The sequence below is a fragment of the Agelaius phoeniceus genome, chromosome 13, assembly GCF_051311805.1.
Source record: "Agelaius phoeniceus isolate bAgePho1 chromosome 13, bAgePho1.hap1, whole genome shotgun sequence".
NCBI lineage: Eukaryota > Metazoa > Chordata > Aves > Passeriformes > Icteridae > Agelaius > Agelaius phoeniceus.
Window position 1 is genome coordinate 15,301,414 of NC_135277.1, and position 12,658 is coordinate 15,314,071.

The following is a 12,658-nucleotide window of genomic DNA, read 5'->3' on the forward strand; positions in this document are numbered from 1 at the left end:
TCACTTGGCCACTTTTATATCCTGCTTAGGGGGTTAAAGGAATTATTTCCAATGCCTATTCAGATGAGCTGGTGCTGTCTAACACATACTCTGTTTAGATGTTTTTCACAATGCTCTTATCCAGGCTGTGAAGGACACTGCAATATCCAACCAACACTAAAGCACCTCGGTGTTGATCCAGGGCAGGGAAGTGACAGAGCCTGCAGAATGCTCTCTGTAGAAAAGATTTGTCAAACTGGAGAAGATTATACATCCAACTATAACATATTTCAGTTTCTTATAAGACAACAGCTACTCTGATAGAAATTATTCCAATCTGACATTTCCTTCTACCTTTACAGAGAGGAGCACAGGCTGTGTTGCTGTGTCTCACCTCAGGACCTTGCACAGGTTGCTAACTACAGTCTTTGTTCACTTGAAAAGGGGCAACTGATAACCTGCTGGCCTGTTCTTCAGACATCAGATGCTTCCATTTCCCCTTATGGCCATGAAAGTCTACCTGTGATAACAGTTTAATTATTGCCCTGTTATTTTTTTGGAACATTAACACTGACATACTCAGAAATGAATTTTATTACGTCCCAGTTATTTTCTCATTTCCATCACTCAACTGATTGCCCAAAATGTAAAAAATACAGCACCTTTATCTCTTGGGCCATTGACTGAAATATTGGCACATCTTAATCACAGCAGAAATTTGGGGGGAAAAACTTGAAACTCTCTAAAGGAATGAGTATGAAAATTATTTCACTGTTACCAAAGGATCTCTTTAACCATAACTGCAATATTCACTAACTGCACAAAACTTCCAAGTATACCTATGACCATGCTAAACCTAAACCATCAAAAGGCATGCAGCTGGAAGGAATCACAGCTGCCTGACTAATAGTTTAGGAGCAGAAAGTGAATTCATCCTGTTAGTCTTTTCCTTCCTATTTGAAGTTTAATATTATGGTAAGAAAGCACACGAAACATGCAATTTGATATTAACAACTGCAACTCACTTCAAGGGATTTCACACCAATTTTCAAGCTTCATTAGCAAATGGTAAGACAGATCAAAACAGTGACTTAAAGAGGAGACAAAATTGGTTTTCTGCCAAGAAGCTACATTCTCTCTGATCTGAAAGTGAATGTATTCATCACTGGTTTGTCTGGTCATTTACAAAACACAGCACAAGCCTTAGTCTGAAGATCTAATAATAACTCATTTGCCTTAGTCTGAAGGTCTAATAATAACTTCTCTTTGTAATCCATGGAAGTTTTTCCAATAAACCACTGGGTAATGCTGCACTTCCTTAAAGATATTACAGAGATCCATTATACTTTCTATAGTGGTGCTGTTGAGATTTTTAAAGTTTTCTATTGCATTTAGATAAAATATTCTTTAAGTTTTTTGTTAGGCATTTCTTGTACTACATTTGATAGCCAGGAAGGAGACAGTGATAAAATACATTAGTGGCTCTATAAAAGCTTAAATCTGAGCATCTGGAAGGCTTGTACTGAATATACCCTTATACAGATAATCACAGAGAATTTACAAGCACAGAAGAATTATAGGCAAAGAGAAATAAGTGCAGAGTAAAGCTGTTTCAATAAAATGGTTTTCTCTTCAGAGGAACAATGAGTCATAGTATGTATATCTTAAAGACATTTAGATAAAGTCAATGGAGATAGCAAGCAGAGATGAAAGCATTGTTTAGTACCAGAAAAGTAATTTGAAGTAATTCCCATTAGTGGGAAAGACAGAGCAGTGATGTGCACCCAGATAAGCTGCTTCTTTGGCTAATAAACTGAGATGTTTACAAGACAAAAATCAAAACACAGACACACAGGGACACTCCTTTCTTAAGTATCATGGGTTTCAGATGTCATTTAGGGCATTCTCTGTTGAGGTAGAGAACTATGCCTTTAATTGCACAGCAAGTAGCAACAGCTGGTTTTGTAAAACTGCCCAGGAAATAAAATTCTATCTTCCTCTACAGCACTGTTGTCAAAATTAGGGGACTACACAGGAAAGCTAAGCAGAGTAAAGAGCTAAGCAGGATACATTTTTGGAAGTCTTGGTATCCAGAACTACTGCAGTAAAAGCTGGAAGTTAAAATCATGGGCCAGGACCACACACTGTTACACATTCCTCAGAAAAAAAAGCAAGAGTGAGAGTGGCAAAAGGGAAAAAAGATTAGAGTAGCAGGTGAAATATTCATTATAAACCTCAATCACATGGCATTAACCATTTCCTGCACAGCTTTTCCAGATGTATCCCAAAGCACTACACCCCTACAAGGCACTCACATTCAACACCAGTTTCAATTCCCCTTTTCAGGGGTATCATTCACAAAAATGAATGTTCAATACAATCACTCTCAAGCACAACAGTGCCCAGTTTCCTGCCTGGAGATGTCCTGACTCCCAGAGATGAGCACTTCACCTGCCTGCATGACAACAGCATGCTACTGACATCAGAGAGCCAACCCACATAATTTCTGGTAGAAGTAACACTCACAGCCTATTAAATAAGCATAAAAATCTATTTTTTTTACTCAACTGTAATAACTTTTTTCACAAAACGTAAAGTTTCTGTTCCTGAGATGAACGTTAAAGAAAATAAACACCAAAAGAATTAGGAAGATTAAAATAAGCAAGCCACAAAAGGAATTTTCAGCTTTTGAAAGACATTTTCTTAAAATAAGAAGTCAAGAAAATTAAAATCTGAACTGTGTTCCTTCTACCTTCACTTGACTAGTCTTTCCCATGGGAATAGTGGGACAAAATCAAGCAGTTTTTGTCTGAGTATTTTACTCTGACTTTATTCCTTTCAAGAAGAGAAATGCTACATGCTTTGCAGTATCAAAGCAGGCTTGGGGACATTTTAAAAGGGAAATACTTTTTAACTTCCTTTACCATTATTTCTTGGTATTACTCAATAAATAAAGTTAATACTACCAGCCTAGGAAGCTGGGAGTCATCTGGGGGACAAAGCAAGCAATGCACACTTCTTCATGAAACTCAAGATTCTTGAAGGACAGCCTGGTTTGTCATGAGGCACCAGGAGGAAACTGTGCAAGCAATGGGCAAAGTTACCCAAAGTAACACTTGCTAAGTGTTGCTGACATTTCATTTTGCCACTTGCCTTACATCCATCAAAGGAGGAAAAAATGAACCTGCTGCAAACACCTTCTGTTCTGCTTCCAAATGTTTGGGCTCAGCCCTGATGCCAAGGAAATTACAGCTGAAGTGGTTTTTTTTCCCATCTAGCACTCATTTTCTGTAATTGGGCCTGTAATACAGGTATTACATGCAGCCTGACAATCTCTAGCAGGGAGAAGGGCTAGGGTCCACAATCAGTACATAAAAACCATCACTGTAAATCACTTTATACTGAGATGGTGCTTGGAATTCCCCTGGTAATGGTCCACAGCCATCAGTCTCTGCTGAAGAAGTCCCCAACCACAGACATATCCTCTCTTGCAATCACAGATGACTATGACCAATATTGCACATAGTACAGAACAATCTTCTTAGAGAAGGAAACATTTTAATACATACTTAGTTGCCTGTGTGGCATTTTTCTCTCAGTTTGTATTCCTTCAAACTTCCTTTCACCCCTTTAGTTAGAATCTGACTCAAACACTGTGATGGCAATCAGCAGAAATTAGAGGTAAGAGGGCTGCAGGGGTTCAAAGAGTAGACAAAAACTATTTCTCATTATTTGAGTGGAATCAGTTTGACAAAGGCCAGTTGAGCTGGAATGTAAGTAATCCTGAGCTGAAGTTAGTCTGTACTTGTTATAAAAAGAATCTATCAATCTGTGAACAAAATATGTACCTAAATTCTCTTAATAGCTCGAAAACAGTTAAGAAATGAATTCTTACTATTAATTTACTACCTGCAAGCTTATGATAACAGTGAGCTCATACATTAGAATTAGCTCATAGACTCTGTCATCTGTAGTTCAGTGAATCACATCAAAATCATAATACAAAATACATCCTACCAGTCTTTGCATTTACTGCATCTGAACTGGTGATGAACACTGAGTATCAATAGTCATCAAAATTATTTTGATATGGACAGGAATAATTACAGGCTAGCCCTGTGCAGTGACATTTAACCCAAAGATCCTTAAGACAGGAGCTTGTGAAAGAACTCCAGTACAGGAATAAGATTAATTGCTAGAACCAGTTTAATGAACCCAACTGATACCTCTGAGACTTAAACAAGCACAAAGGGAATAGTTCTCATTTATAACAGTACCAGCTGCTAGAAGTAAGAGGGCCAAACAGTGCCTCCAGCTGTTTCCCTCTGGCTGCACTATTTGGGTAATTGCAGACTTACCCTCTGTGATCCAGATGCTGAGCCTTTAAATGAAGTGCGTTTGAAGGAGCCACTCATCCTCCGTAAGGAACCTGTCAACTTTCCTTTCTTAATCCCCTCCATAATGGAACTAGCACCCCAGCATCAAAGAAAACCCTGATTTCAGTCACGTAGTCTGAGCAGGTTTGTTCCTGAAGTCAACAATCATTAAATTACAGCTTAAATAAAAAGTAAGACAAATACATAGAACAAAATCAAAGCCAAATAATGAGACTTCTGTTCTGATATGGACCCTGTCACAAGTGCTACCAGCAGCCAGCCAAGCAGAAAAACAAGGCAATCCACTGATAGCAACTGCTGGCCCCCTCCCTCTTCTCTACTGACTCTATAATCAGGCTTAATGCACACAGCTTCTGCAAGCTATGGTTTTTAATGGACAGAGATTTAATAAATGGTGATTGAAGGTAAATCTACTTTAGAAGCAGCAGCCCGAAAGGTTTTTATTTGTGGAAAGCACAGGGCAGTCAGATGGAAATTGTTTTAGTATCAGTAGAAAGGCACATGAAAAGAGCAGATGGTCCTCAGCAGACCATGGGTTAGAGGCCTGGTGGAGCCCTAAAGGATAACTGCTGATGCCTACACCGGGCCCCAGGATGAGAGTGACAAGGTTTTAAAAGCAAACAGCCCATAAGATCAACAGTCAGATTCTAACTAATTAGGGAATGAGGGTAGATAAGGTGTCATGTGTATAACATTCATGAATTTTCACTAATATCTCAATGCATCTGTTCTGTACTATTTTGCATAAAATGTGCAGTGAGAACAAAAGGAGGTAGTTAGGAGAGGGCAAACAAGAAATGAGGATGACACAAGGTGCTCTAAAAGAACAACTAAGTAATTATTGACTAGGAAATATCTAGTTGGCTCCAGAAGACATCAGCCAGAAATTTGTTACAGAGTCTGGTTTAGAAAAAGAAAATGGATGAGAATGCTGAGAAAACAGAGATCCATTTAGGAAAAATATACAGGGATGGCAGATTTGTAACTGTGAGGTCAAGTCAGAATCACTAACTTACAGGATTCAGTTAGAGAGTCATCTTTTCTCTTTATTATTTTTTTTAGGTTCATCCCTTTGTGCTTCAGTATAGTCGGCACAGGTGCCTGTGTGCAGCTGCTTACAGGAGGCACAAAAAACTGTGCTGGAAAGCTAAAACAAAACAATGTGGAAGAGACTGATACACAGAGATGCATGAAATTTATTGTTCTGGTCAGCAAAGAACAAAACCAGGGACATACTCTTCAAAAAGCAGAAATGTAGAAAACAAATATATTCTTCAAAGCACAGTGCAGAATGCAAGTAAGGAATTAACTCAATTGACCCAGTCCCTTTGGATGTGTGATTCTAAGATGTCTGAGCTCCCTGTAACTGTTCTTGGTGCCCTTTAAGGACCACTCTGGATTTTCACAAGTCATCAATACCAAAGGGACGTTTGCATTCAAGAGCCAGATGAAAGCAATCAGTGCAACACAAGCTGCTGACTACTAACCCCAGCTGAAAAATCAGGTAACTAAGCTGATGTTCTTGCCCCCACTGTGTTTATATAACACTTTGTGGGCTATTTCCACTAGACTGGGAAACAGAGACATGCACCATGCTGGCACTTTCAACAGCTCTGTGACTGAGAAGCACAAGTTGAATAGATTTTCCAAAAGAGCTTGTGGTTTTAGAAGTGTAGTCTCACATTAGGAAACCCTTTCAACAAATGTTATTTTGAAGGTGCCTGTCTCATGTTGGAGTTTTCTGCTTCATCAGTTGAGCTGATTCAATGGTTTGTGTGGCCTGGATCAGATCTGTGTAAGCACGTGGGCTAAATCAGCACAGAGGGAGGAAAGCACAGTAATCTCTAACCACAGGATACTGTTGGACAACAAATGAACATTTGGCACAGTATGGAAGTGAAAGACCCTTAACTGGTTCTGAAATGGAATAAATGACATGAAATGACACACCTGTCCATCATCCTCCATGTTTTGTAATGAAAACAAATTGGCCAACCTTGGACTATGAAAAGAATAAAACCATCCACTCCCATAAAGGAGCAAGCAGAGTGCAAGCAACATTCTATTTGCAAGAGTCCATCAAGGTCCTTGACAGCCTGTGTTCTGGGAAAAGCAGGATGCACCCATATCAAAGTGCACAGAAGACATAAGCAGTACATCTTATTGATACCACATGATGGGAATTTAACATCTGCAGTCATGAGCAGATCCATGTCCCAAAGGCCCTACCACAATGTGTTTTTAAAACTAAAAAGCTTGGTTAGAGACAACTGTAGTTGTTTCAGCCCATAGAAAAAAAAACAACATTGCTCTTGCTGTTCATAGAGCTGTATTCTATGACAATACATTGTTTGATGTTATTTTAAAACAAAAAGCAATAGATTTAAAGCTTTGATCTGTAGTCCATCATGTCAGCTAAAATGTTTCCACTCACCCTAGTAGTCAAACTAAATATGGAAAGCAGCAGTCCATAATCCAATGAACTTTATTTACACTGACAGGAAGAGGTAAGATAGGCTTAGACCTCTGTAAAGACCTACATGCACAAGACATGTAGAATTAGGCCTTCCTTCACTTGGCATTTAATATGAGTAGTAAACTAAACACAAGTTTCTTTCATAGGCAATGGATTATTAAAAAAAAAAACAAAAACAACCTTAAAGCACTTTTTAAAAATGGGATGTCCTAAAAAACTGTTTTCTTTTAAAAAGCACACTGGTTTGCTTTCCTTTGACATTGATACAATATAAAAATTTCAAGAGTTGTGTTTAACTGAAAAACCAGCATAGGGTCCATTACACACTTAGCAGTTCTTGACTCTTATTTTGCCTCCCTGAAGCAAAGCACAGACAGAATATTGCTGGGTGCTGGTTACCTACCATGAGAATGAGCCCTCTGGAGGTCACTGGGGACTGCTGGGTGAAGAGTTGGCTTCTTCTGTAAACTACATATCCTCAAAGCACTGCTGCAGCAACCTAGGCAAGAGCATATTTGGATTAAATATGTAACAGTTCACACAAAAATTCAGCAAGTCACTGGCAGCTGACAGCTAGAGGGAAGATGTTCAATGTAGTTAATTCTACACCTAAAATCAGAAGAAGACTGTGGGCCACTTTGTGGTACTTTTACTTGAGCAGTCTGTTTCTCCACTCTAGAGCCTTTCTTATTTAGCAACTGTCTGCCCCTTCTCTTTCTCTTGCAAGGAAAATAGCAAGTTTAAAGAAAAATTAAAACAGTTCATGAGATGTGGACAGAAAAGATAAACAACCTCTGTTTGTGCCAGTGGGCCTGTAAACTGGTGCCCTTGTGAGCACTCTCACATATGAGAAATAATCTGCACTAATCATATGAACAAGAAACCCCATGCCAAGGGCTCCTAGAAAGATATTTGCAAATCCTGTGCTAAGGGGCTCCCAAAATAAAGACAGCACTCCAGATGCAAACTCATAAGTGCCAATCAGAGGGGACAAACACTTCCCTCTCACTAACACAGCCTTCAGCACTGCAAGGGCACTCTGCTGACTCACCTTCAATTTGCTGTTCACTGGGATTCCAGGTCCTGCTAACACAGATATTTTTGCCCCCGACAAAGGAGAGGAATGATGAGGAGGACTCCATCTTATCAGAAGGCTAATTAATTACTTCACTATACTATATTATTCTATACTCTATTCCATTCCATTACATCTAAACTGAATCTGCCAAGCACTCCACTGCCCAGCCCCTTGTGACTGCCAGCCAAGAATCCTGACACACACACACCTGGATCCAACGGGTCAGTGAATCAAAGCACTCACACCAGAATCCAATTATCAATTCCCTTCAGGTAAACAATCCTCCACAATGCATTCCACTTGTGAACAACACAGGAGCAGTAAATGAGACAAGAATTGTTTTTTCTTTCTCTGAGGTTCAGAGAATGTGAATCTCAGAAATATTCTTGGGAAGTCATGCCTTGCTTTTCTCTGTGAAGAGAAATGTGGCTACAGTTTTGCATTTGCCTCAGTAAACTTTTTTAAGTTTGTGTTGGTTGACTCCTCCAGCTCGTTGGAGAAACAGCCTCCAGCTGGGTTCCCCTTGGTGCAGCTGCAAATTTCCTACAGGTGCACTCTAGCCCATTGTCCAGGCTATCAGAGATGTTACTCTATGTTGGCCTGTTCTTTCTGACATTGTACATACAAAGGCATATTCAAACTGAAAATTAAAACCAAAAAACTTGTTCCTCTTAGCAGTTTAGAATGTGCTGAATTGAAGCACAGAGAACTTTAGAGTCGGAATTTGTGATAGAGGGTGTTCCTTAGGTCCTGCTTTATTGCAGCATCCTCGGAGACATGAGAAGAACAGTTTTACAGCAGGCAGAAGCTCACTGAACAGCAGGCTGAGGCAGCTGAACACTTCTTGCAGACACAGGGCTAGGTGCCAGCTGTTTAACCATTTTCCATGTGGTTGCATCATCACTGGTACTAACATTTGAGCAACTGTGCTTGGATGGGCTTCATTTGACCACAGAACACCACCGTGAGCTCTTGGAGTTCTGTGGCTCCTTTCCCCTTCCTGAGTACATTAAAGACTTGTACAGGCAGCACACAGCAATTTAAAGCACAATCAGCTTCCATCTCACTCAGCTGGTGTTACATTAGAAATGGAAATTAAGACCTCAGGAAAATTTTTTACAGGAAAATTTGTCCAGCACTGCACTTTTGACATTCCTGTGTTTTCAAACAGTATCATAAGAAGCTCTGGCTACTATTAGCAGGGACATCATCTCAGATTAATAAAACTGAGTCACTTGGTTTCTGTCCCTGGTTTGAAACTACCTGGGATGAAAAAAAACTAGCAATACAAAAAAATGATGACCAAGGACAGCACAAAATGTTATGTGCATTCATCTGTCCCTGCCCATAATAGGCAGTATATTACACTTAAATTACACTAGAACGTGGTAGCTATTTCTGCAGCACTGTCCCTCTTAACATTCAAGTGACTTGAACACGAAAAACCTGAACTTCAGCACCCCTGGGAAGCAAGGAAGCACTCTCCTCTCTGACAAATAAGGGAGTGGCTAAGATCTGTGTGATGGACAAAGCACGAACCTCCAGATGTGATGAACACCTTCTTTCCTTTTGGCTGGTTCTGGTTGGCTCCTCCTCACCCACAGTCTGATGGCAGGGTTGATTTCCAGGAGAAAACCAATCACAGCTCCCAGCTTGTCTGGGCTGCACAATTCCTCATCCATTAATTGTTCAGGTACTGGGAGAAGGGGGTATGCACCACATATCAAGGAGATGTTAAATAACACCTTCCTGAGAAAGGATAACAGACCCATACTTCACACATCAATATCATTTTCTGCTTGTGCTCTCTCTTTTTCTTCCTATAAATATTACCCACACTAGTTACAGAATTTCAGAATTCTACAGATAAGGAAAAGTATCATTGGTTACAGGCTCCAATATTGATAAGACACTCAGTAATTTTGATTACTTAAGCTCACACAGTTCCTGACCTAATTCTGAAAAATGCTGAAAAAGCAACAGCTCCTATAATAGCAAATGGAAGCTGCCACTTTTCTTCAATTCAGATTCCTGTTGTCTCAAGTGACTTTCCAAGAACTGAAGCAGATAAAGACCCTTATCCAGAATAGAAGACTACCTAAATCAGTCTTGGTATTTATGGGGATCTAGCCCATGGTCAATGGTATTTCTGAAAACTCAGGTCTCAGTGGTATTATATGCCATATCCCCATGTACAATAATTTACTTTGCATGCAAATATCCTCCTACTGAAATTAAAGAGCTAGTGACAGCTTCCTGCTGCTCTCAGAGAGGCAGAGCTGAAACCAGGACACTGGATTCCTTCACTATGGGATCACATTCCCCTTCCAACCAAGCTAAAAGAGCTGGTGGCACATTTAGAATCACTTGGGACAATCTGAAAAATCAGGCCCTTCTCTCATCCTAAGACTCTGCAAATGGATAGGTCTTCCAAAGAAAATTGATTTGTTGACTTGTTGTTCTTTGAAATATGGGGGAGGTAAAACCTGAATCCTAAAAAATAGGACTATGAATATAATAATAAGAAAAGATTGTGTGGAGACTGAGCTTCATATCTGGTTTAGGTACACTAAAACAGAAAAAGCAAATTGTTACTCTGGATACAAAGCTAAGCCTCTAAAAACATTCTATGATTTCACTTCTACTTTAAGGATAATAACAAATAAATTACAATGGTGTTCAGTCTCAGCACACTCAGAAGTGACTTTCCTTCTAGACAGATAGAAAACCATAACTCTTTCAGTCCCCATAGTCGTAGTAATAAAAAAATAGACAACAGAAAGGATTACACTGCACTTCATGTGATTATTTTACAAACCAGCTTTGCTGAATCTTGTTCTATTTCCTGTGCATCATCAGCCTGAGAAATGACTTCTCACTGGTCTCAGACTTGTCTATGTGACAAGGCACCTCTTTGTCCTAAAGTCAAACACCTGCTAGCCTAGACTGACAAATGATAAAAAGTACTGAGAGACTATTCACCCCGCAGGACCATTATGATCAGTCTGTCTGAATAATCAGATCAAGACTTTTTCTTCATTTTCCCTATATTTTCATTATTTTCCAAGCATTCTGTTCCTATCCAAACAATTAGATGTCATAAATAAAATGCCTTTAAATATTTCCTATTATATATGGTTTGGAATGTTTTTTCCTATGTCTAAAAGAGTCTGAAACTGTCTGTACATCTGTACAGTTACTTTTGCTCTATAATAAAAACAGAATGTTATTGGAACCACAAACTGCAGCTAGAGGGGAGCACCAAGAGTTTGTTGGGCTGGGCAGACTGGAAAGATGCTGGGGGCCTCCTGGGTATGAGCAGGGTCTAAACCTAGACCCAAATGCAAACCAGACTGATTTCAGAGCTAGAACCACTGTCAGTGATGGTGGCCCCCCACTGAAGATGGGATTCAGGCTGGGTGACTTTAATGTATACTGCATAAACACAGGCAGAAATCAGCTTCAGCCTCACAATTGTAAAAGTAAGTGGGGTTTTGACACAGATTTCAATGAGGACAGGATCTCAGAAGAATGATACAAGGTTTTGTTTTCATTTGATTTGAGTAAAATCACTGTTTCAGTATTTAATACACCACTTGTGTCAATGCATTACCACGACTCAAACAAAGCTAGTTAAATAAATCCAGAACATTTCAATACCTATGAGCAACTACAGGCTGCAAGAAAGAATATTTCTTACTTAGCTGATAACAGAGGACTTGAAAGGGTAGTGAAGGAAAGAGAGAACTGAAAAGCTAGAGCATAAGCAAAATGAGTAATTTAATGACAAGTAAGCATGGAAACCTTGAACTGCCCCACTGGATACCAACCCACAAAACTCCACTGGTCTGAGAACTGAAAGAATGAGGTTGTAGTTCTGGAAGTTGCTTATTTCTGCTTCCCACCACAAGCCAGTATCTGCAACTAGTGACAAAAAACTTGCTCCCTGCTTGGGTAACCAAGGAATGTCTGAGGAGCAATGTGCTGAAAACTCTGCTAATATTCAACATAATAAATGATGGAACAAGGCTTCCTACGGTGCTTCATCATTCCCGAGGTAGAAGAAGCAATTGGTTCTTACTATGAAATAAATGAATTGCATCAATTCTGAAAACTGGGAAGGACAGACTTCCCTGAGATGCTTCGGCAATGTTTCAATTCTCTAATTCATAGCGCTGGGTTCGGCTGCAAAGCTCCAAGCACAGAATGCCCAGTCCTGCATCCACCGTGTGGGATCCATGGGAAATGCTTCGAACCGGATGGGATCCCTGGGGTGAAGAGCTCCCATCCCCAAATCCCGGCCCGTCCCATGTCCCGCTCCCCTCAAACCCGGCCCGTCCCGTCCCGCTCCCCTCAAACCCCGCCCCGCCCGTCCCGCTCCCCTCAAGCCCGGCCCGTCCCATGTCCCGCTCCCCTCAAACCCGCCCCGCCCGTCCCGCTCCCCTCAAACCCCGCCCCGCCCGTCCCGCTCCCCTCAAGCCCGGCCCGCGTCCCTCAAACCCGGTCCGGCCCGTCCCGCTCCCCTCAAACCCCGCCCGTCCCGCTCCCCTCAAACCCCGCCCCGCCCGTCCCGCTCCCCTCAAGCCCGGCCCGCGTCCCTCAAACCCGGTCCGGCCCGTCCCGTCCCGCTCCCCTCAAACCCGGCCCGTCCCGGCCCGCTCCCCTCAAACCCGGCCCGTCCCGCTCGCCGCCTTTGGGCTGCCACCAGCGCCACCTGGTGCGCTTTGC

The 12,658-nt window shown here is 41.0% G+C and overlaps 1 protein-coding gene across 5 annotated transcripts in view; it reads right to left on the reverse strand.

Moving 5' to 3' along the window:
* Nucleotides 1-12,232, reverse strand: part of TRPM1 (transient receptor potential cation channel subfamily M member 1) — a 77,829-nt gene extending 65,597 nt beyond the window's left edge. For 3 of the 5 annotated variants that reach the window (XM_077185484.1, XM_077185482.1, XM_077185483.1), the window contains exons 1-3: nt 12,012-12,232; nt 9,470-9,679; nt 7,256-7,351 (exon numbers count right to left, since the gene is read on the reverse strand). In XM_077185484.1, coding sequence (XP_077041599.1) covers nt 7,256-7,258 — 3 coding nt within the window. In that variant the 5' untranslated portion in view covers nt 7,259-7,351; nt 9,470-9,679; nt 12,012-12,232. Of the gene's footprint in view, nt 1-7,255; nt 7,352-7,903; nt 8,071-9,469; nt 9,978-12,011 lie in introns of those variants that run through there. The other 2 variants (XM_077185480.1, XM_077185481.1) reach the window with 2 other exon arrangements.
* Between the last annotated feature and the right edge of the window lie 426 nt (nt 12,233-12,658).